At 48.0% G+C, this 24,799-nt stretch overlaps 1 protein-coding gene across 1 annotated transcript in view; it reads left to right on the plus strand.

The window, feature by feature from the left end:
* The first annotated feature begins 273 nt into the window (after nt 1-273).
* Nucleotides 274-24,799, plus strand: part of LOC116987756 (inactive rhomboid protein 2-like) — a 31,723-nt gene continuing 7,197 nt past the window's right edge. Inside the window, exons 1-15 of the mRNA XM_033043987.1 lie at nt 274-315; nt 610-731; nt 1,353-1,536; nt 1,816-1,977; nt 8,856-8,978; nt 9,060-9,151; nt 10,894-11,097; nt 11,767-11,878; nt 13,348-13,422; nt 13,503-13,664; nt 14,965-15,068; nt 16,689-16,752; nt 17,802-17,896; nt 22,896-22,971; nt 24,284-24,384. Of these exons, the coding sequence (XP_032899878.1) occupies nt 274-315; nt 610-731; nt 1,353-1,536; nt 1,816-1,977; nt 8,856-8,978; nt 9,060-9,151; nt 10,894-11,097; nt 11,767-11,878; nt 13,348-13,422; nt 13,503-13,664; nt 14,965-15,068; nt 16,689-16,752; nt 17,802-17,896; nt 22,896-22,971; nt 24,284-24,384 (1,718 nt within the window). The remainder of the gene's footprint in view (nt 316-609; nt 732-1,352; nt 1,537-1,815; nt 1,978-8,855; nt 8,979-9,059; nt 9,152-10,893; nt 11,098-11,766; nt 11,879-13,347; nt 13,423-13,502; nt 13,665-14,964; nt 15,069-16,688; nt 16,753-17,801; nt 17,897-22,895; nt 22,972-24,283; nt 24,385-24,799) is intronic.

Here is a 24,799-nt window from a genome sequence, read left to right on the forward strand (position 1 = left end):
ATTGTCAGTGGGGATTGTCAGTGGGGATTGTCAGTGGGGATTGTCAGTGGGGATTGTCAGTGGGGATTGTCAGTGGGGATTGTCAGTGGGGATTGTCAGTGGGGATTGTCAGTGGGGATTGTCAGTGGGGATTGGCTGTGGGGATTGTCAGTGGGGATTGTCAGTGGGGATTGTCAGTGGGGATTGTCAGTGGGGATTGGCTGTTGGGATTGGCTGTGGGATTGTCAGTGGGGATTGTCAGTGGGGAACGCAGGGTGTTTATGCAAAGAGGGAATGATGTTTGAGCAGAGTGAGGATCGCAGCCTGAATGGTGGGGTGCTCTCTCGACATCACCTGTGATTGGGATCATTCTCTGCTGTGCCAGCTGTTTCCCCACAGTGCCAGCTGTTTCCCCCACAGTGCCAGCTGTTTCCCTACAGTGCCAGCTGTTTCCCCACAGTGCCAGCTGTTTCCCCACAGTGCCAGCTGTTTCCCCACTGTGCCAGCTGTTTCCCCACAGTGCCAGCTGTTTCCCCACAGTGCCAGCTGTTTCCCTGCTGGATTGAGTTCGCCCAGTGGCTAGGTGGGGGATGTCATCACTGGTTGATTAATAATTTGATTACTTTACAGAAATGGAGACCAGCTCTGTCGCAGAGCTTCAGCTTGCCAGAGGCTGCAGCCTTCACCCAAGCTGGCCCAGCACAACAGCAAAGAGACCGGAGGAAGGGCTCCATCGCACAGAGTGTGCGCAGGTAACTGGGTCAAAGCAGAGTGAGTGGCTTGTCGGCAATAGAGGGGCCACTGAGATTCTGTGGGCCTGGGGATAGGTATATTGCAATGAGAGGTGGGAAAGTAGACGCAAGAATGGAGATTTACTCCTGAAAACAGGGTAGAGATGAAATACTAAAGGTGCCTGTAACACACTGCTGCTGGTGATGGTGTGGACACATACGATAGTGACGTTAGCAGTCCTTCAGTGATATGGATATGCAGGGACGGCTGGATATGGATTATGTGCAGGCAGGTACGGGTAGGTGCTGGCATCATGATCAGTACAGATGTTGTGGGCCGAAGGACCCATTCCTGTGTTGTACATGTGTATATGGACACTGGAAGAGAAGCAAGATCAGGAGCTTCAGCCTCAGCCAGCACCATCGTGTAGGATCCACTCGTGGTCTCGGCTTAATCACTGCTCACAGTCAGGTGAAGATTCTGCAGGTGTGACCCAGGTACTGGTCATAACTATTCAGCCTTTGGCCAGAATCGTCCTTCCAGAAAACAGATTGTTGTCCAACCCACCAGCTGCAGTGTCCAGTTATGTGTGACCGGTCTTGGCCATTGTTAGTGTTTGACTGTGTTCTGTTGCTGCCCAGAGACACAGCAGAATGGTTCGGTGTGGGAACAGATGATGGCCTGTCCCTGCACTGGCAGCGACAGACATGGACACATTGCAGCCAGACGTTTGGGAAGCTGAAAGCTCCATACCAGAGGAGCATGCAACTGGACAGCCCGCAGTCAGCATGTGCCCCAACGCTGGACTCCCAGAAAATGCTGATGGTACGTACTTCTGTGTGCTTCAGCCAGCCTGGGCCTCAGGCATTCCATTAAGTCCTGCACTACGGACACACCTGTAGGTCCCAGTGCAGCCTGATAGAGATGGGACGCACTCTCCCACAGCCACCATTGTGTCTCTTTCAATGTTGGTAGAGATTGGGACAGGGGTAAGGGTTTGGACTGGACATTGATGGGGTCGCAGTGGGGGTCATGGTTGGGGTCAGGCTGGGGTGAAGGGGCATGGCAGGTTCCTGTTGATGGCTCATATTTCTTTGTTCTTAGACCGGCAACCCATTGTGCCAAGGCCAGAGTTCACGATGCTGTAACGCGGACCAGCAGCCCACTCTGCCCCTCAGCCCTGACTCGGGCTATCACAGATCTCCTCCTAGGATGCGAGAGTCAGTTGCACAAATGAGTCTTCGAGTGGCTGCAGCTGTACTGGCGGTGAGTGGGATAGTGGGGTAGGGGCTAGTGGGGTAGGAGTGGGGGTAGGGGCTACTGCGGTAGGGGCTACTGGGCTAGGGGCTAGTGGGGTAGGAGTGGGGGTAGGGGCTACTGAGGTTGGGGCTAGTGGGGTAGGAGTGGGGGTAGGGGCTACTGGGGTAGGGGCTACTGGGCTAGGGGCTAGTGGGGTAGGAGTGGGGGTAGGGGCTACTGAGGTTGGGGCTAGTGGGGTAGGAGTGGGGGTAGGGGCTACTGGGGTAGGGGCTACTGGGGTAGGGGCTAGTGGTGTAGGAGTGGGAGTAGGGGCTAGTGGTGTAGGGGCTAGTGGGGTAGGGGCTAGTGGGTTGGGGGCTAGTGGGGTAGGGGCTAGTGGGTTGGGGGATAGTGGGGTAGGGGCTAGTGGTGTAGGGGCTAGTGGTGTAGGGGCTAGTGGGGTAGGGGCTAGTGGGTTGGGGGCTAGTGGGGTAGGGGCTAGTGGTGTAGGGGCTAGTGGGTTGGGGGCTAGTGGGGTAGGGGCTAGTGTTGTAGGGGCTAGTGGGTTGGGGGCTAGTGGGGTTGGGGCTAGTGGGTTGGGGGCTAGTGGGTTGGGGGCTAGTGGGTTGGGGGCTAGTGGGGTAGGGGCTAGTGGGGTAGGAGCTAGTGGGATTGGGGCTAGTGGGTTGGGGGCTAGTGGGGTAGGGGCTAGTGGTGTAGGGGCTAGTGGGTTGGGGGCTAGTGGGGTAGGGGCTAGTGGTGTAGGGGCTAGTGGGTTGGGGGCTAGTGGGGTTGGGGCTAGTGGGTTGGGGGCTAGTGGGTTGGGGGCTAGTGGGTTGGGGGCTAGTGGGTTGGGGGCTAGTGGGGTAGGGGCTAGTGGTGTAGGGGCTAGTGGGTTGGGGGCTAGTGGGGTAGGGGCTAGTGGTGTAGGGGATAGTGGGTTGGGGGCTAGTGGGGTTGGGGCTAGTGGGTTGGGGGCTAGTGGGTTGGGGGCTAGTGGGTTGGGGGCTAGTGGGGTAGGGGCTAGTGGGTTGGGGGCTAGTGGGGTAGGGGCTAGTGGTGTAGGGGCTAGTGGGTTGGGGGCTAGTGGGTTGGGGGCTAGTGGGGTAGGGGCTAGTGGTGTAGGGGCTAGTGGGGTAGGGGCTAGTGGGGTAGGGGCTAGTGGGTTGGGGACTAGTGGGGTAGGGGCTAGTGGTGTAGGGGCTAGTGGGTTGGGGGCTAGTGGGGTAGGGGCTAGTGGGGTAGGGGCTAGTGGTGTAGGGGCTAGTGGGTTGGGGGCTAGTGGGGTAGGGGCTAGTGGGTTGGGGACTAGTGGGGTAGGGGCTAGTGGTGTAGGGGCTAGTGGGTTGGGGGCTAGTGGGGTAGGGGCTAGTGGTGTAGGGGCTAGTGGGTTGGGGGCTAGTGGTGTAGGGGCTAGTGGGTTGGGGGCTAGTGGGGTAGGGGCTAGTGGGGTAGGGGCTAGTGGGTTGGGGGCTAGTGGGGTAGGGGCTAGTGGTGTAGGGGCTAGTGGGTTGGGGGCTAGTGGGGTAGGGGCTAGTGGGTTGGGGGCTAGTGGGTTGGGGGCTAGTGGGGTAGGGGCTAGTGGGTTGGGGGCTAGTGGGGTAGGGGCTAGTGGGTTGGGGGCTAGTGGGTTGGGGGCTAGTGGGGTAGGGGCTAGTGGTGTAGGGGTAGTGGGTTGGGGGCTAGTGGTGTAGGGGCTAGTGGGGTAGGGGCTGTTCAAAAGGGAACTGCAGATGCTGGAATATCGAAGGTACACAAAATTGCTGGAGGAACTCAGCGGGTGCAGCAGCATCTATGGAGCGAAGGAAATAGGCTCCATAGATGCTGCTGCACCTGCTGAGTTCCTCCAGCAATTTTGTGTACCTGGGGTAGGGGCTAGTGGGTTGGGGGCTAGTGGGGTAGGGGCTAGTGGGTTGGGGGCTAGTGGGTTGGGGGCTAGTGGGGTAGGGGCTAGTGGTGTAGGGGTAGTGGGTTGGGGGCTAGTGGGGTAGGGGATAGTGGGTTGGGGGCTAGTGGGTTGGTGGCTTGTGGGGTAGGGGCTAGAGATACATTCTGTGAGGCTGGTCATCTTCCAAAGTAGCCATCAGAGCCAGACCTCCTCATGCAGGAACCTTCCTGCCCACTGCAACTGCCAAGAGCTAATGCTGCCAGCTTCCTGCCCCCCCCCCAACCTCCCCGCCCTCTGTGACTCGTGCAGGACCCACTCCCACTGGCTTCAGTGGCTCCAAGATCCCGTTTTAGATCGATACCTGGATAAATCTGCACAAGAAAAGAGGATTCATATAAAATCTAAAGCCAGTGAACTCCTAAATACATACATAAAAAACACAAATATAACAGACGTATGGAGGATTGCTAATCCAGTTGGAAGGGAATACTCTTTTTACTCAATAGTACATAAAACTTACTCACGTATCGAATATTTTCTAGTGGATACGAAATTAATTCCGTATACAACTAATCCTAAATATCATAATAGTATTATATCTTCTTTTATAGAAGGAATGCCTAATAAAAAAACGTTTTGGAGGTTTAATCCCCAAATTTTAAACAACCCACAGGGTTGTACATATCCAAAACAACAGATGGAATTTTTTTTTTAGACTCATTACACTCCAGGCATTTTAGCCTCTTTATTATGGGAAACTTTTAAGGCATTTATCAGAGGAGCTATAATCTCATATCAAGCTTTTCAAAATAAATATAATAATACTGAACAATTGCAGCTAGAAGAACAAATTAGTCAATTGGATCTAGATAATGCTAAAGATCCAACCATAGACAAACATAATAAGTTAACAATACTGAAATTTAAATGAAACAGAATTTTATTTGCAAGAGTAATAAGGCTATTTCAAATTACAAAACAGGAAAAATTTGAATTTGGCGATAAACCACATAAACTTTTGGCACGTCAACTGAAAAAACGGGAAAAGGATAATACGATTTCCAAAGTTAAATCAGATAAAGGTGAATTGTTAACATTACCTAAAGATATTAATAAAAGATTTGCTCAATTTTACCAAAACTTATATACATACAAAACCTCAGCAGATAACACTAAAGTCATAAATTTTTTGGATAATTGTATCCTCCCAAAACTTAATCTGTTGGAACAAGAGGAATTAGGAGCTCATGTCTTAGTTAAAGAAATAGAAGAGACAATAAATTTGCTGAAGAACAGCAAAATGCCAGGACCTGATGGGTTTAATATTGAATTTTATAAAAGATTTTACGAGATAATCTCACCACGCTTAAGATATCTGTACACACACGCTTTTAAAGAACAAACACTACCAGAAACATTAACCGAATCATCTATTACACTTATACCTAAAAAAGATACCTAGAAGACCCTGGTTCATGCAGAGCCATCGCACTGTTAAATACAGATCAGAAAATATTAGCTTAGACCTTAGCGAGAAGATTGGGTAAATATGTTAGTAAATTAATAAATGTGGATCAAACGGGGTTTATACCCAAGAGATATTCATTTAACAATTTGAGATGTTTGCTTAATATAATGCATTCATATAAAAGTGAAGAAGAAGTCTTATCAATTATTTCATTGGATGCAGAAAAAGCATTCGATCAAGTGGAATGGGAATACCTCTTCAAAGAACTGCAAAAATTTCAATTGGGAGAGAATTCTATTTCATGGGTAAAATTATTATATGACAAGCTGACTGCTAGAATACTGACCAATAACATACTATCTTCGAAATTTCAATAATCCAGGGGCAATAGACAGGGATGTGCATTATCGCCCCTGCTATTTGCTCTTGTGATAGAGCCCCTAGCAGAAAGTATAAGAACAAATCCGAATATCCATGGTTATAATACCAAACACTCAAACAATTAAATATCATTATACGCAAATGACGGATTATTATTCATTACAAAATCGCAAATCAGCATACCAAACATATTAAATTAATAGAGGAATTTGGTTCCTTTTCAGATAGAATAAATTGGAATAAAAGCGAAATTATGACGATAAAACCTCAAGAGCTGACACACCTTTTAAAATTCCCCTTTAGAATTGCAACAGAAAAATTCAAATATCTGGGTATCCAAGTTACCAGAAATTATAAATCTTTATTTAATGCAAACTATATGCCTTTACTAACTAAATTAAATGCGTTGATTAAATTTTGGAAAACACTTCCGATGTCTTTAATAGGCAGAATAAATGCTATAAAAATGATTTTTCTACCACAAATTTTGTATTTATTTCAATCAATACCAATATACTTACCGAAAAAATTATTTTAAAAACTCGACTCTGATATCACAAATTTCATATGGGACTATAAATCACATAGAATTCAAAGAAGACACCTGTGTAAACCTAAAGAATTCGGTGGATCGACACTCCCAATTTTTTGTACTATTATTGGGCAGTGAATATCAAAAATATAATTCACTGGTTAGACAAGTCTGCCCAACAAGTAGACTGGATAATAATGGAGAAAGAGGATTGGTCTCCTTTTAATATAATCCTTTTCTCCCCGATAAAACGGAATAATACAATATACAAGAAAAATCCAATTATTCATAGTACAATACGAATTTGGAAACAAATAAAATTAACTCTCAAATTAAGAAATCTATCGCTTCTCTCTCCAATAGTTAATAATCCGTCGTTTAAACCATCTATTATTGATAAAACGTTTACCCATTGGGAAAGAATAGGAATTAAAATGCTTGGAGACATGTATGAAATGGGAAATCTTTTATCATTTCAACAATTACAATTAAAATACAACTTGAAAAGTAATCAATATTTTAAATACCTTCAAATCCGAGATTACTTGAAAAAACACACACAAGAATATCAAACCTATTAGATGAAGGAATGAATAGAAAGACGGAATCAACTAATTTAATATCATTTTTGTATAATATCATTCCAAATATAGAAATACCATCGTCAGAGGCAATTAGATTGGACTGGGAAAAATAATTATCTATAAAAATTTTGAAAGACAGATGGGAAAAATACTTGCTATATGTACATAAATGTTCGATTAATGTGAGACATAACTTAATTCAATTTAAAATTTTACATAGATTATATTACTCGAAAACTAAACTGAATAAAATCTTTCCAAATGTTTCTCCCATCTGTGATAAATGCTTATCCCAAGAAGCTACTATAGTACAGTCTTTTGTCTCTTGCATAAAACTTCATAAATTTTGGAATTAAATTTTTGGAATCTTCACAAAATTATTTAAAATTAAATTGAACCCCAACACAGAACTGATTATTTTCGGATCTATGGAAGACGGATGTAAGCTGACCTCGTTCCAAAAGTGTCTCATTAATTATGGCTTAATAACGGCAAAAAAACTTATACTTAAATTCTGGAAAAAAGCACCCACATCGACGCTCAAAATGTGGATTTCAAATATGTCTGAAATGTTACATCTCGAAGATATGAGATTTGTCCTATCAGGCAAATCAGACCAATTCTTAAAGATTTGGTCTCCCTTTATCGACTTATTACAAGCATGTGGTGCAGCACAACATTAGAAATTAACTGTTTCAGAACCGGGTGAGGGGTAGGTAAAGATACGAAGCAGGTATATCCCTTTTAATTTTTCTTTCTTTTCTCTTCTCTATCCTTTTTTTTCTCTTCTGTTTCATCTCTCCTTTTTGTTTTCTCTCTCGGGCTTTATAGCTCTGTGGGCTCTTTCTCTCTATTCTTTCATGAACTATCAATATCACTACTTTATTTAATATTCTATTTCTCTCTTTTTCTTGCTTTTGGTACTTTTTTTTATTATCAAATTTAAAACAAGAAGTTGTACACAAAATGTATTATTCTATTCATGTTTTATATCATTGTACAATGCTTCTAATAAATATTAAAAAAAAAAAAAGATCCCATCCCCCATCATGGAAATGTGCACCCACACCCTGACCGAGATGGAACCCTGGGTTGTGTGTGGTTACACCTTTACCTGAACTTGATGGAGGTGGCAGTGGGTGTCAGGGTAGGGGTCAGGCTGGGGTGAAGGGGCAAGGGGTGAAGCAGCTTCCACCCTGACTGTCGATCTGGTGAAGCACATCCATGGAACATAAAACAAATAGCAGGGGGCGCTCGTCGATGCAAGCAGTATCTGTGGAGATGAAGGGATGGCCGACTGGTGAGGGGCCGCCCGCGAAATCGGTGATCATCTCTTTCCTTCCTCAGAAGCTGCTGAGTTCTTCTAGCCCTTTAGTTTTTTGTGGCATGACAGATCATGCAACTAGTGCCGTGTCTCCTCACTTGGGCTGTCCGGGTACAGGCTTCCCTCTCCCACTGCTTTGTTTTCAGTGATCGTCTCCTGGACAATGTCTTCCAGGGAGGATCTCGGTGCATGGACATGGTGAGTGGTGTGGCCCAATGGGACACGGTGAGTGGTGTGGCCCACTGGGACACGGTGAGTGGTGTAGGCCCACTGGGACATGGTGAGTGGTGTAGGCCCAATGGGACACGGTGAGTGGTGTGGCCCACTGGGACATGGTGAGTGGTGTGGCCCACTGGGACACGGTGAGTGGTGTAGGCCCACGGGGACATGGTGAGTGGTGTAGGCCCAATGGGACATGGTGAGTGGTGTAGGCCCACTGGTACATACATGGTGAGTAGTGTAGGCCCAATGGGACATGGTGAGTAGTGTGGCCCACTGGGACATGGTGAGTGATGTAGGCCCACTGGGACGGTGAGTATTGTAGGCCCACTGGGACACAGTGAGTGGTGTAGGCTCTCTGAATCTTCCCAGAGCCGTGGTTGAGGTCCAGCAATGTCCAGCTGTCCACTGGAGGTCCCCTGCCGTTCTGGCCAGTCTGAGACTGTTGCGCTGAGAGCAGACTGCGTGACCTCACCATTCTCCTAACCTGTGGCTGACTTCCATCGCAGGGCAAACCTGTTCTAGAAAGTTGTGGAAGCAGAAGCGTCAGGAGAAGTTTTGCGTATCCCAGTGTGTTGGAGGAAGATGCATTTGGCGGTGCTGACATTCTGGACTACTCGTTTTTCAATAAGGCAAGCAAGTTTCTTTCATGTTTGTGATGGTCCCAGTGGGAGAGCCTGCAGTAACTGACAGCTCCTGTGATTCTCTGACAGATGGAGGCTCCAGACGATGACGTGTTTGAGTCACCGCCACCTTCAGCTCACCATGACAGAGACTCACAGATCGACGTAGTCCCATTCAACATGTAAAAGCTTGTTTAATGCATGTTACATTCCTGAGAAATCCCTGTGTGGGTGTTGTCACACTCAGTGTGTGTGTGTGTGTGTGTGTGTGTGTGTGTGTGTGTGTGTGTGTGTGTGTGTGTGTGTGTGTGTGTGTGTATGTGTGTGTGTGGGGGGGTGTTGTCACACTCAGTGTGCGTGTGCGTATGTGTGTGTGTGTTGTCACACTCAGTATGTGGGTGTTGTCACACTCAGTGTGTGGGTGTTGTCACACTCAGTGTCTGGGTGTTGTCACACTCAGTGTGTGTGTGTGGGTGTTGTCACACTCAGTGTGTGTGTGTGTGTGTGTGTGTGTGCGTGTTGTCACACTCAGTGTGTGTGTGTTGTCACACTCAGTGTGTGTGTGCGTGTGTGTGTGTGTTGTCACACTCAGTGTGTGGGTGTGTGTTGTCACACTCAGTATGTGGGTGTTGTCACACTCAGTGTGTGGGTGTTGTCACACTCAGTGTGTGTGTGTGGGTGTTGTCACACTCAGTGTGTGTGTGTGTGTGTGTGTGTGTGTGTGTGTGTGTGTGTGTGTGTGTTGTCACACTCAGTGTGTGTGTGTGTTGTCACACTCAGTGTGTGTGTGTGTGTGTTGTCACACTCAGTGTGTGTGTGTGTGTTGTCACACTCAGGGTGTGTGTGTGCGCGTTGTCACACTCAGTGTGTGTGTGCGCGTGTTGTCACACTCAGTGTGTGTGTGTGTGTGTGTTGTCACACTCAGTGTGTGTGTGTGTTGTCACACTCAGTGTGTGGGTGTTGTCACACTCAGTGTGTGTGTGTGTTGTCACACTCAGTGTGTGTGTGTGTGTTGTCACACTCATTGTGTGTGTGTGCGCGTTGTCACACTCAGTGTGTGTGTGCGCGTGTTGTCACACTCAGTGTGTGTGTGTGTGCGTGTTGTCACACTCAGTGTGTGTGTGTGTGTGTGTGTTGTCACACTCAGTGTGTGTGTGTGTGCGTGTTGTCACACTCAGTGTGTGTGTGTGTGTGTGTTGTCACACTCAGTGTGTGTGTGTGTTGTCACACTCAGTGTGTGTGTGTGTTGTCACACTCAGTGTGTGTGTGTGTGTTGTCACACTCAGTGTGTGTGTGTTGTCACACTCAGTGTGTGTGTGGGTGTGTGTGTTGTCACACTCAGTGTGTGTGTGTGTGCGTTGTCACACTCAGTGTGCGTGTGGGTGTGGGTGTTGTCACACTCAGTGTGTGTGTGTGTGTGTGTGTGTTGTCACACTCAGTATGTGTGTGTGTGTGTGTGTTGTCACACTCAGGGTGTGTGTGTGTGTGTTGTCACACTCAGTGTGTTTGTGTATGTGCGTGTTGTCACACTCACTGTGTGTGTGTGTGTGTATGTGTGCGTGTTGTCACACTCAGTGTGTGTGTGTGTTGTCACACTCAGTGTGTGTGTGTGTGTATGTTGTCACACTCAGTGTGTGTGTGTGTGTGTATGTGTGCGTGTTGTCACACTCAGTGTGTGTGTGTGTTGTCACACTCAGTGTGTGTGTGGGTGTGGGCGTTGTCACACTCAGTGTGTGTGTGCGTGTTGTCACACTCAGTGTGTGTGTGCGTGTTGTCACACTCAGTGTGTGTGTGTGTGTGTGTGTTGTCACACTCAGTGTGTGTGTGTGTGTGTGTGTGTGTGTGTGTTGTCACACTCAGTGTGTGTAGGTTAGGGTTCACCTGTTCACAGACTCCAGCTGAAGAGTTGTTGATTTCTTTGCAGAGACCGTGTGTGTCCGGATGTCGTCTGCGGCCAGAGGGTCGGCCGGAGGGGAACGCGTATGGTGTCACAGGCCAGACACTTCCCGTTTGACCAGCGTGGCCGATACCTGGGGCTGGGGGTGGTGGGCCGCTGGCTCAACCGTCGATACCGGCGGTCTCTGAGTGTCCGCACCCGAGACAAGCTGAGGCACCTACCCACACACAGGTCACCGCTCCCCAACCCCACCCCACTCCCACACCTCTCCGACACTCACTCCAAACCCCCCTGAACCTTCACCCACAATATGCTCCGACTTGACCTCTTGTTTCCCCTCTGTCTGACCCCTCCCCCATCTCCCTTTCCCCCTCCTCCCACCTCCCCCCCCCCTCCCCCTCTCCCCCTCACCATCTCCCTTTCCCCCTCCCCCCACCTCCTCCCCCCTCCCCCTCTCCCCCTCACCATCTCCCTACCTCCACCTCCCTCCCCCCACCTCCTCCCCCCTCACCATCTCCCTACCTCCACCTCCCTCCCCCCACCTCCTCCCCCCTCACCATCTCCCATATCCACCTCCTCCCCCCTCCCCCTCACCATCTCCCCCTCACCATCTCCCTACCTCCACCCCCCCCTCCCCCTCTCCCCCTCACCATCTCCCTACCTCCACCTCCTCCCCCCTCCCCCTCCCCCTCTCCCCCTCCCCCTCTCCCTACCTCCACCTCCCTCCCCCTCTCCCCCTCACCATCTCCCTACCTCCACCTCCCCCCCCCCTCCCCCTCTCCCCCTCACCATCTCCCTACCTCCACCTCCTCCCCCCTCCCCCCCTCCCCCTCACCATCTCCCTCCCTCCACCTCCCTCCCTCACTACGCCAGCATCATTTACGACTGGTTTATTTTCAGGCCGTACTTCACATTTTGGATCACCTTTGTTCACATTGTGGTCACGCTGCTGGCGATTGGGATTTACGGGATCGCTCCACTGGGATTTGCTCAGCGTGTAAAAACACAGCTGGTAAGCATGTTCTCAGTCACGGCAGCTGCACACGTAGTTGACCGGTGTCCACTCTCCCTACTGGAACTGACCAGTGTCCACTCCCCACTCCCCGCTGCTCTTCATCAATCGCATCCACTTGGCTTGTTGTGGTGCCCTAATGTTTCTCCAACTGCGAATTTTAGATGTTTGGGAGTCAGTGAAGAGTCATGGCTTTGATTTACATTTACAATTTAAGCTACACCAGCCTTCATGGTGACTACCCACATGCTGCAGGTATGCTTGTTGTGAGGATGAATAATACTTAACGAGACCAATGTTTACAATCTGACCCTTGACTCCTCAATGTAACAATGGCCCAGAAGTCTGTTATTTTCCTGCTATGACCTGTGCCCGACTGATTGCACCCGATTTCCTGATATCTAGGAAATTATCCGCTTCTGATTTGAATGGTCTATTGATGTTGCCACAAAGGTTCAGTCCTTCATTCTGCTTTGGAATTCTGTGGCATAGACAAGCCCCCAAACACTAATTTCTGTTTCAGCAATGTCTTCCCTCATTCTTCTAAATTCTAGGGAATACCCCAGGTGCTGAAATTGCCCACATGTGACAGAGCGAGCAGCCCCCAGGAAGACAGTCTGGCAAAGCTTCACTCTTCTGTTGTAAATATATTCAACTGCACACATCAGGAAAGAAAAGCTATCACAATGCTCCAGGTCTCACCAAGGCAGTTGAACAGGGCCCTGGTGAGACCACATCTGCAGTGTTGTGTGCAGTTTTTGTCTCCAATTTGGTCTCCTAATTCTTGCTATTGAGGGAGTGCAGTGTAGGTTCACCAGGTTAATTCCCGGGATGGCGGGACTGTGTTATGATGAAAGAATAGAGCGACTGGGCTTGTATTCACTGGAATTTAGAAGGATGAGAGGCAATCTTATAGAAACATATAAAACTATTATTGGATTGGACATGCTAGATGTAGGCCATTTAGAACTGAGATGAGGAAAAACTTTTTCACACAGAGAGTTGTAAATTTGTGGAATTCTCTGCCTCAGAAGGCAGTGGAGGCCGATTCAGTGGATGCATTCAAGAGAGAGTTAGATAGAGCTCTTAGAGTAAGCGGAATAAAGGGAGATGGGGAGAAGGCAGGAATGGGGTACTGATTGTGGATGATCAGCCATGATCATGTTGAATGGCGGTGCTGGGTCGAATGGCCGAATGGCCTACTCCTGCACCTGTTGTCTATTGTCTATGTAAGGCCCAGTATAGTTGCACAAATACATCTAAACATCCTTTGTAGTGTCAGAGGTTGAGGGGAGAGCAGATAGGTTTATCAAACTATAACCATTAGGTGATGATAAACCAATTGGCTGCAAGATCCGTCCAAATAGTGCTCAGTGCCAAGTGGATACCAGCATGCTGAAATCAAATGTTGATGGGTTAAAACAATAGGGGAAAGAATGGTGGGAATGTTAACTGATGATGTTTTTCAGGTGTTGATGAGTAAAGGAACGTATGAGAGTGTGGAAAATGTACAACAGGAGAATTTCTGGATTGGACCTAGCTCGGTGAGTGTGTGCTCAGAGGTCTGGCAGCTGCTGATCTGACACCACACACAACAACAGCTTAATGCTCTCACTATTTGCAGGCAGCTCTTGTTCACCTTGGAGCAAAGTTTTCCCCTTGTTTACGGAGGGACCCGTCAATCTCCAAACTGGCTGAGGAGATGAGAGATGGAGAGAGGGAGTCGGGCTGCTGCGTCCAGAATGACAACTCAGGCTGTGTTCAGATGCTGAAGCAGGATTGTTCGGTATGTTACACCTCACACCCCTTGCAAATGTCCCCCTGATCATTCTGACATTTCTCAGCAAACCCTGAGGGGTTGAACTTCCCACTACCCAGACAAAAGGACTGAACATAGGAAACATTTGCTGACTTTACCTGGATCATTGCGTAGATGACACTTTCAACATTGCGTCTGATTTCATTTCTCATCATTTGGAGGGGACAAGGAAGTGTACAAGGGAGATATGTAAGGATTGTGGCAGCCAATCTCAGCGTCTGGGGTCAATGTGGCAGATGGAAGAACCGACAAAGGGTTACAAAATAACTTTGATCGAGTGGATACAGAGAATGTCTGGCCATTTGTGACAAACAATAGGACTATATTGGCCACTACGCACAGGCCTATACAACAGACAATATGACATTAATGTAATGAGAGGCACCAGGAACCAGAAGATACCATGTGGGGCAACATGGGTCTCACTGCCAGGGACAGGGCTCAGGCAAGGAGAATACTAGCATTAAAGGGGAGCAGAGACAAGGGGTTAAGGGAGCTGAGGATAAAGCTGATAGGTTTAGATGTGGGAAGTTGGGAAATGGTGCAGTACATTGTTAACATGCTGTGTACAGCTGTCTTCTCTTTCTTCGCAGCATCTTAATATCACTGATCGCTCTAGTCCTCCTGATCAAACTCTGATATTAGACAATAGACAATAGGTGCAGGAGTAGGCCATTCGACCCTTCGAGCCAGCACCGCCATTCAATGTGGTCATGGCTGATCATCCCCAATCAGTACCTCGTTCCTGCCTTCTCCCCATACCCCCTGACTCTGCCATTTTTAAGAGCTCTCTCTTGAAAGTATCCAGAGAACCGGCCTCCACCGTGTTTCCTCACCTATGTTCTAAATGGCGTACCCCTTATTCTTAAACTGTGACCCATGGTTCTGAACTCCCTCCAACATCGGGAACATGTTTCCTGTCTCTAGCGTGTCCAAACCATTAATAATCTTATATGTTTCAATAAGATATCCTCTCATCCTTCTAAATTCCAGAGTGTACAAGCCCAGCCACTCCATTCTCTCAGCATGTGACAGTCCCGCCATCCCGGGAATTAACCTTGTAAACCTAGGCTGCACTCCCTCAATAGCAAGAATGTCCTTCCTCAAATTTGGAGACCAAAACTGCACACAATACTCCAGGTGTGGTCTCACTAGGGCCCTGTACAACTGCAGAAGGATGAGCAAGTCTGTAGCTCTGCCCCGCTAGTGGGGAGATTACCACTGTACCGTTGCCCAAACGTAAACTGTTCTTGCTGTTTGAACACAGGAAATACTCGCTACATTTATAAAGTGGCCAAACAACCAGGCTCCAAACATGGGATCTATCAATCAGACACGATCATCAGGTGCCGTCTGCCATCAGGATCCAAGGCAAGTGAACACTTCAGTCGGGAGCCTCACATCGCCAGTGGTTCAGCACCTCCTTCCTCTGGTGCCCTACACTCTCCAACATCTAACTGCTTACATCTGCATGACCATTTCATGAGCTATGTGCCTTGACCACATTCCTGCCTTGCCCTCAAACACTCACTGACTGAACATCCACGGCCCCTGATTATAGAATTCCAAAGATTCACAAACCTTCAGTTAAACACATCTTACCTGTTCCAAAACACCTGAACCCTGATCGCAAGACTAGCTCATGCTGCAGACCAACAGGGGGGAAAGCTGTCAGGATCATCCTGACAAAACCAGTATGTGTCAGGCAGCGCATCACAAATTCTTCCTCAATATCTCTTCATAGAACCCCCTCCCTGAGGAGGGGTGCTTCCAGTCACTATGCTGCACCTAATTCTATTTTAGATTGGCGATCATGGTGGCGCAGCGGTAGAGTTGCTGCCTTACAGTGAATGCAGCGCCGGAGACCCGGGTTCGACTACGGGCGCTGACTGTACGGAGTTTGTACGTTCTCCCCGTGACCTGCGTGGGTTTTCTCCGAGATCTTCGGTTTCCTCCCACACTCCAAAGATGTACAGGTTTGTAGGTTAATTGGCTTGGTAAATGTAAAACAAATGTCCCCAGTGGGTATAGGATAGTGTTAATGTGCAGGGATCGCTGGTCGGCGCAGACCCGGTGGGCCGAAAGGGCCTGTTACCGTGCTGTATCTCTAAACTAAACTAAGCATCTTAGAGAATCCCCAGCTTCCTGTCCTGATGAGTTACTCCAGCATTTTGTGTCCATCTGAAATAGAATTAGGTGCAGTCTTTGTTATAAACCAGCATCTGCAGTTCCATACTACACAGAATCTTATTTTAGGTTTGGGGAAAATATCTGCTCTGGGTGTGGTCTCATCAAAACCCTTTAGAATCTCAGCAAAACATCTGTCCCCTTGTTCTACAGTCTTGCACTAATACCCAGTGCCCCCTACAGTATAGTGGAGCTCTTCTCCCACACTTGTGCCATTACTCACCTACGCTCGCCCACACTGCATCTTATCCCCTTGACATTAACTTGTCACACCTCCCCAACACACAGTGCTGGCCTGAAGGGCCGAATGGCCTACTCCTGCACCTATTGTCTATTCATCCTGCCACATCTTCAGACAACCAACCTACTCCTGGATTCACACCTCTGTCTTTAGCTTTGCTCACTGTTATAAAACAAAAGGTAGATCAGTGCTGAAAGGCACAGCTGGGCCATGGGTTGAATGTAGTCCATCTGAATGCAGTCTAAACTGACTGTGGTTTAAAAATTCAGTTGGTTCACCACTGTCCATTATGGGGGAACCTGCTACTCTTTCACTTGCCGTCTCACATGGCTGGGCCTTGCGCTGGGCCTTAGGCTGTGTGACTAAACTGCACTTGGCCTTGCGCTGGGCCTTGCGCTGGGCCTTAGGCTGTATGACTAAACTGCACTGGGCCTTGCGCTGGGCCTTGCGCTGGGCCGTGCGCTGGGCCGTGCGCTGGGCCTTGCGCTGGGCCGTGTGCTGGGCCTTGTGCTGGGCCGTGCGCTGGGCATTAGGCTGTGTGACTAAACTGTACTGTTCTGTAGGACTTGTGAAGAACCTGCCTCTGCTGCACCACACATCTGGGATGATGACATCACTCGATGGCCTGTGAGTATTTCACCAAAGCTTCATCACCTCAAGACACGAGGGCAAGACCCAATATTCACACGCACGCAGGAAACAAAGCAAGAGTCACAAAACATTGCCAGATACACCATAGAAAGCAACCTATCGGGTTTGGCAACTGCTCTGCTCAAGAATGCAAGAAATCACAGAGAGGAGTGGGTATGCCCCAGTTTCCCCACAATCTACTTCATATACACTTCATGCTGCCTCAGGAAAGCAAGGATCTATCCCACCCCGGTAATTCTTTCTTCTCTCTGTCATCAGGCAGATACCACCAGATTCAGGAACAGCTTCTACCCTACTGTGATCAGAGTGTTGGAGGCGCAACCCCGATCTCCCGACCTACCACATTGTGAACCTTGCACTATGCTCATCTCATCATCCAATTGGCAAGTTTGCCCTGGATCCCGTGTGATCTAACCTTCCACATCAGCTGACGGTTGTACCTTGTCAAAGGCGTTGCTAAAGTCCATAAAAACATTGTCTACCACATTGTCCTCATCAGACTTCTTTGTCAAATCTTCAAAGAGTTTAATCAAATTGGTGAGGCACGATTTTCCACACAAAAGCCGTGCTGACTGTCGCTATTCAGTCCTTGCCTTTCAAAATGCAGGTATATCCTGTCTCTCCGAATCCCCTACAGTAACTTACCCAGCACTGATGTTAGGCTCAGCGGTCTGTAGTTCCCTGACTCTCCCATGCAGCTGTGCTTAAATAGAGACACAACATTAGCAACCCTGTGGTCGATCAACTCCTCCCCCATACTTATTGATGATTCCAATATCTTTGCCAGGAGCCCACGGTTTTACCATAGCTTCCCACAATGTCCCAGGATACTGGTTCTACCTTAATGAATTTTAAGACCTCCCGTACATCCTCCCGCATGTTCTCCAAGACATCACCATTAATTTAGCAACTTCCCTAGAATCCGTGACTTTCTCCATGGTAAATACAGATGAGTATTAATTTGACACTTTGTCCCAATGGATTTGTGTTTCAGTTTAAGGGCTAAATGCATGCTCTTTTTACAGATCTGCACCTATCAGTCACAGAGTAACCTCACAGGACTGAAACACATGGACTGTACCATCAAAGGCAGGCCCTGCTGTGTTGGCACAAAGGGAAGGTGAGTTGTCAAGTCAAGTTTATTCGTCACATACACATACGAGATGTGCAGTGAAATGAAAAGTGGCAATGCTCGCGGACTTTGTGCAAAAAAAACAATCAAACAAACAAACTACAAACAGGATGGAACAGAATTACATATTGTGGGATGAAGCAAAAAGGGAAGAAAAAAAACAGCAATTTAAAAAAAAAGCAGTAGAATGGCACAGTAAAGTTAGTCCCTGGTGAGATAGGAGTTTACAGTCCTAATGGCCTCTGGGAAGAAATTCCTTCTCATCCTCTCCGTTCTCACAGCATGGCAACGGAGGCGTTTGCCTGACCGTAGCAGCTGGAACAGTCCGTTGCTGGGGTGGAAGGGGTCTCCCATGATCTTGTTGGCTCTGGAGTTCCACCTTCTGATGTATAGTTCCTGCAGGGGGGTTAGTGAAGTTCCCATAGTGCGTTCGACCGAACGCACTACTCTCTGCAGAGCCTTCTTGTCCTGGGCAGAGCAGTGTCTTTCTCTGCGCTACACTGGTGAAAGATGCTTCCATGGGTTTCTTACCGAGTCCAGTGGCCCCCAAGTTCAATCTTTGGTGAGTAAGGAACTCCTGTGAGGTAATGTTAGGGGGACACTGGCCAAATGTGGGTGGGTGGGACGGGTACAGATGGGGCATCTTGGTTGGCATTGGAGAAGTTGGGCTGAAGGCTCTGTTTCTGTGCTGACTCTATGACTAATTAAATAAATATAATGAAGGCAGGCTTGATAGCCTGGTGTGCTGCTGTGTCTGAAAGTATAGAGAAGCCTGTGTCCTTGCCAGCATCATCTGCAATATTCTGATTCTGCAGCTTGAGCTGCCTGACTGAGGAAGGCCTGTAACTACATTCTCTACCTGTGTGGCCACTCTCATGGTTCTTTCCATGTACATCAAGGTCCCACAAAACTCCCTAGGACACAATCGTTACCATGTATATAGAAACATAGAAACATAGAAAATAGGTGCAGGAGGAGGCCATTCGGCCCTTCGACCCAGCACCGCCATTCATTGTGATCATGGCTGATCGTCCCCAATCAATAACCCGTGCCTGCCTTCTCCCCATATCCCTTGACTCCACTAGCTCCTAGAGCTCTATCTAACTCTCTCTTAAATCCATCCAGTGATTTGGCCTCCACTGCCCTCTGTGGCAGGGAATTCCATAAATTCACAACTCTCAGGGTGAAAATGTTTTTTCTCACCTCAGTCTTAAATGACCTCCCCTTTATTCTAAGACTGTGGCCCCTGGTTCTGGACTCGCCCAACATTGGGAACATTTTTCCTGCATCTAGCTTGTCCAGTCCTTTTATAATTTTATATGTTTCTATAAGACACCCCCTCATCCTTCTAAACTCCAGTGAATACAAGCCTAGTCTTTTCAATCTTTCCTCATATGACAGTCCCACCATCCCAGGGATCAATCTCGTGAACCTACGCTGCACTGCCCCAATCACAAGGATGTCCTTCCTCAAATTAGGAGACCAAAACTCTACACAATACGCCAGATGTGGTCTCACCAGAGCCCTATACAACTGCAGAAGAACCTCTTTACTCCTATACTGAAATCCTCTTGTTATGAAGGCCAACATTCTTGAAGGCCATGACAGCAGCCCATTTAAAAAACAAAACAAATATCTATGATTCCCAAAATGGCGCGCCACAAATTACCCATGAGCCCATGACCGTACTACAGCTTTTTCGTCGAGTGGTTTATCTTGTTCCTCTATAATCTTTGGTCACCAGTCTCCCGTGCGGGACCTTATCAAAGGCTTTTTGAAAGTCTAGATACACTACATCCACTGGCACCCCTTCATCCATTTTACTTGTCACATCCTCAAAAAATTCCAGAAGATTAGTCAAGCATGATTTCCCTTTCATAAATCCGTGTTGACGGACTAATCCGTTTACTGCTATCCAAATGCCCCATTATTACCTCTTTAATAATTGACTCCAGCATCTTTCCCACCACCGAAGTCAGGCTAACTGGTTTGTAATTCCCCGTTTTCTCTCTCTCGCTCCTTTCTTGAAAAGTGGGATAACATTAGCTATCCTCCAATCCACAGGAACTGATCCTGAATCTATTGAACATTGGAAAATGATCACCAATGCGTCCACTATTTCTAGAGCCACCTCCCTGAGGACCCTGGGATGCAGACTATCAGGCCTGGGGGATTTTTCATCCTTCAGTCCCATTAGCCTATTTCTCGCCTAATGAAAATTTATTTCAGTTCCTCTACCCCCTTAGATCTTCTGTCTTCCAGTACATCTGGGAGATTGTTTGTGTCTTCCTTAGTGAAGACAGATCCGAAGTACCTATTCAACTCTTCTGCCATTTCCTTGTTGCCCATAATAATTTCACCTGCGTCTGCCTTCAAGGGACCCACATTTGACTTTGCTACTCTTTTTCCCTTAACATATCTAAAGAAGCTTTTACAGTCCTTCTTTATATTCCTGGCCAGCTTCCCCTCGTACTTCATCTTTTCAGCCCGTATTGCCTGTTTTGTTTCCTTCTATTGTCCTATGAAAGTTTCCCAATTCTCTGGCTTCCGGCTACTCTTTGCTGTGTTATACATCTTTTCTTTTAGTTTTATTCTATCCCTAACTTCTCTTGTCAGCCACGGTTGCCTCCTACTCCCCTTAGAATCTTTCTTCCTTTTTGGAATGAAATGATCCTGCGTCTCCCGGATTATGCCCAGAAATTCCTGCCATTGTTGTTCCACCGTCATTCCTGCTAGGATCTCTTTCCAGCCTACCTTGGCCAGCTCCCCTCTCATGCCTTCATAGTCCCCTTTGTTCAACTGCATCACTGACACTTCCGATTTAACGTTCTCCTTCTCAAATTGCAGATTAAAACTAATCATATTATGATCACTACCTCCAAGCGGTTCCTTTACCTCGAGTTCTCTTATATCTGGTTCATTGGACAACACTAAATCCAGAATTCTGAAGAAGGGTTTCGGCCCGAAACGTCGCCTATTTCCTTCGCTCCATAGATGCTGCTGCACCCGCTGAGTTTCTCCAGCAATTTTGTGTACCTTCGATCTTCCAGCATCTGCAATTCCTTCTTGAACACTAAATCCAGAATTGCCTTTTCTCTGGTCGGCTCCATTGCAAGCTGCTCTAAGAATCCATCTCGGAGGCATTCTACAAACTCTCTTTCTTGGGGTCCTGAACCAACCTGATTTTCCCAGTCTACCTGCATATTGAAACCCCCCATCACCACAGTGACAGTTCATTTGTTACATGCCAGTTTTAACTCCTGCTGCAACTTACACCCTACATCCGGGCTACTATTTGGGGGTCTGTAAATAACACCAATTAGTGTCTTCTTGCCTTTACAATTCCTCAACTCAATCCACAGTGACTCTACCTCACCAACAGAGCTACCCCCCCTCCTCTGCCCACCTGCCTGTCCTTTCTACAGGATGTATAACCCTGAATATTAAGTTCCCAGGCCTGATCCTCCTGCAGCCACAATGTCCCACAATGTCATATCTACCAACCTCTAACTGAGCCTCAAGCTCATCTACTTTACTTCTTATACTTTGCGCATTCATATACAATACTTTTAATTCCTTACGCATCTCACCTTTCACATCGATCTCTATTACACTTGGCCATACTCTCCTATCCCTTTGTGAGCTTCCTTTCCCGTTAATTCTGGGGGGTCATTAACCATCCCTTTACTCTTTTTCCCTTTAACTCCATCCTCGACTATCCCATTTGACACCCCACCCCCCTTATTCAGTTTAAAACCACCCGTGTAGCAGTGGCAAACCTGCCTGCCAGAATGCTGGTCCCCCACCTGTACAACTTTTGTACAGTTCCCTCTTACTCCAAAGCAGATCCCAGTGACCTAAGAATCTAAATCCCTGCCCCCTGCACCAGTTCCTCAGCCACACATTCAGGTTCCGTATCTCCCTGTTCCTGCTCTCGCCAGCACGAGGAACTGGAAGCAAACCGGAGATAACAACCCTGGAGGTCCTGCTTTTCAGCATTTTCCGAGCTCTCTAAAGTCACGCTGCAGAATATTCATCCCCTTCTTTCCGACATCGTTTGTGCCGACATGCACTACCACTTCCGGCTGTTCACCTTCGCCCTTGAGGATTTTCTGCACTCTGTCCGTGACATCCTGGATCCTGGCACCAGGAAGGCAGCACACCATCCTCGAATCCCGTCTGTTGCCGCAGAAACCCATGTCCGTACCTCTCACAATGGAGTCTCCAACTACAATGGCGTTGCCTGACGTTGGACACTTTGGTTTTGGCTCAACAGCCCTTTTTGCTTCGCAAGCCAGTCCGCCGCTTAGTGTGATATCATAGCCTCTTTGGTACTCTCCAAATGCATCACCTCACATTTACCAGGATTACACTCCATCTGATCAGGTCTCTGTCCAGAGTGTTGTGAACTAGATACTCGACTAAGATTGATGGAATGTGTGGGACTCCTGGGATCAAGAGTGATTTATTGTCATATGTCCCAGATAGAACAATGACATTCTTACTTGCAGCAGCACAATACAACATAAACACTCTGAACAATATGATAAACGAGAGAGAAAAAACACTTCAGTGTGTATATATACACATACTCACAAGTATACACACATACACGCATGTATATATATACACATACTCAAAAAACAAACAATAGTAGCGTAATAATAATAATAATAATAATAATAATAATAATAATAATAATAATAATAATAATAATAATAATAGTCTAATGTAGTTCAGAGCTTATTTGAAGTTGTCGTGTTTAATAACCTGATGTCTGCAGGGAAGAAGTTATTCCTGAACCTGGACGTTACAGTTTTCAGGCTCCTGTACCTTCTTCCTGATGGCAGGAGTGAGATGAGTGTGTGGCCAGGATGGTGTGGGTCTCTGATGATGCTGGCTGCCTTTCTGAGGCAGCGACTACAATAGGCCCATAGAGACCATCTATTGTTCTGCTTCTCACACTGGTGTTATGTCCTTTGCGTAGGTGTGAGATCACTACCAGGGAGTACTGCCAGTTTATGGATGGATATTTCCATGAGGAGGCTACCTTGTGTTCACAGGTAACATTAGAACCATACAAAACCAAGCAGGCTATTTGGCCCTTCCTTCCACACACCCCAAGGTCTTTCTACATTTACAAGCCACAAGTCAGGAGTATGAATCCCCATTCTTTCCCCTCTCCCCCATCTCTTCCACCTACATCTCTCCCCCTGCCTTTGCCTTTCATTCCTCTTCTCTGATTATCAGACACCCTTTTGCACTTTTTCACCTCTAGCTTTTGCCACTGACTCCATCAATCTGCCAATCACCCCCTTGCCTGTACCCACCTATCACTGGCCTTAGTTCTGCCCACAACTCTAATTTCCAGCTTTCTCCTCATTCCTCCATTAAACTGTGGAGTCCCGTCTAGAAACATCGTTGCTCCATTCCCTCAGTTGCATGATCGACTGAGTTGCTCCAGCACTTTGTGCTTTGCTCAACATTCCAGCAGCTGCAGTTCTTTGTGTCTGGAATAAACTTCTCTTGCCTGAACGAGAGAATGAGAAGCGCAGGACACCGCCCAGAGGAAAGCAGCCACGAGCTTAGCCCCCATTAACCATCCCTCACCCCCTGCCTGGGCACAAGGTGGCCTTGTGTACCATCCACAAACACTAGCCTGGTCTACAGCCCATGATGAGAGCCGAATCCTCCAACCATCTGGCGATACATCGCTGGGTCTGACCCCTGGACGTCCCACCCCTGTGGTACAGTGCCAGCAGCTTCACCACATCGTGCAGTACTCACCACTCCCCGCAGTACTCACCACTCCGTGCAGTACTCGCCACTCCCCGCAGTACTCACCACTCCGTGCAGTACTCGCCACTCCCCGCAGTACTCACCACTCCGTGCAGTTCTCGCCACTCCCCGCAGTACTCACCACTCTGTGCAGTACTCGCCACTCTGTGCAGTACTCACCACTCCGTGCAGTACTCACCACTCCGTGCAGTACTCGCCACTCCCTGCAGTACTCACCACTCCGTGCAGTACTCGCCACTCCCTGCAGTACTCACCACTCCGTGCAGTACTCACCACTCCGTGCAGTACTCGCTACTCCGTGCAGTACTCGCCACTCTGTGCAGTACTCGCTACTCCGTGCAGTACCCCCCCCCCCCCCACCATCTCAAGGGCAATTAGGGATGACCAGTAAAGGCTGATTCTGCCACTGATGCCCAGATCAACGAGGTGATACAATGCTGGTTTTGTGAGCCACTGCTGACCGATGACCCTGTGACCGATGACCCTGTGACCGATGACCCTGTGGCCCATGATCCTGTGACGGATGACCCTGTGTGACCGATGACTCTGTGTGACCCATGACCCTGTGTGCCGCAGGTTCACTGTCTGGATGATGTCTGTGGATTGTTGCCCTTCCACAACCCCGATGTTCCAGATCAGATCTACAGGCTTTGGCTCTCTCTTTTCCTTCATGCTGGGTAAGGCACTAAGTGGGTGTATAAATGCCAAGGGAGCGGTCATGTGGTGCCAGGACACATGTGCAGATATGGATCAAGTTGTGTGCAGCGTGATGCGGGGTGTGTGGTGTGGGCATGTGGGCATTTGTGGGGTGTGGGTGTGGGTGCGGGTGCAGGGCTCCAGGGTACATGCGTTGGCTAAGGGTGTGGCATTGTGAGTGTGGATGTGTGCTATTCTCTCATGATCTTAAGATCATCCCTCAGCCTCCTGCGCTCCAAGGAATCTAACCTGCCCAACCTCTCCCTATAGCTCAGGCCTTGGAATCCTGGCAACATCCTCATAAAACCTCTTTGCACCCTTACTGCTTAAAAACATTTTTCATCAAACAAGGGTGACCAAAAATGAACACAATACTCCAAGTGCGACTCTCCCAAC

This window comes from Amblyraja radiata, chromosome 26 (genome assembly GCF_010909765.2).
Source record: "Amblyraja radiata isolate CabotCenter1 chromosome 26, sAmbRad1.1.pri, whole genome shotgun sequence".
In the NCBI taxonomy this organism is placed as follows: Eukaryota; Metazoa; Chordata; class Chondrichthyes; order Rajiformes; family Rajidae; genus Amblyraja; species Amblyraja radiata.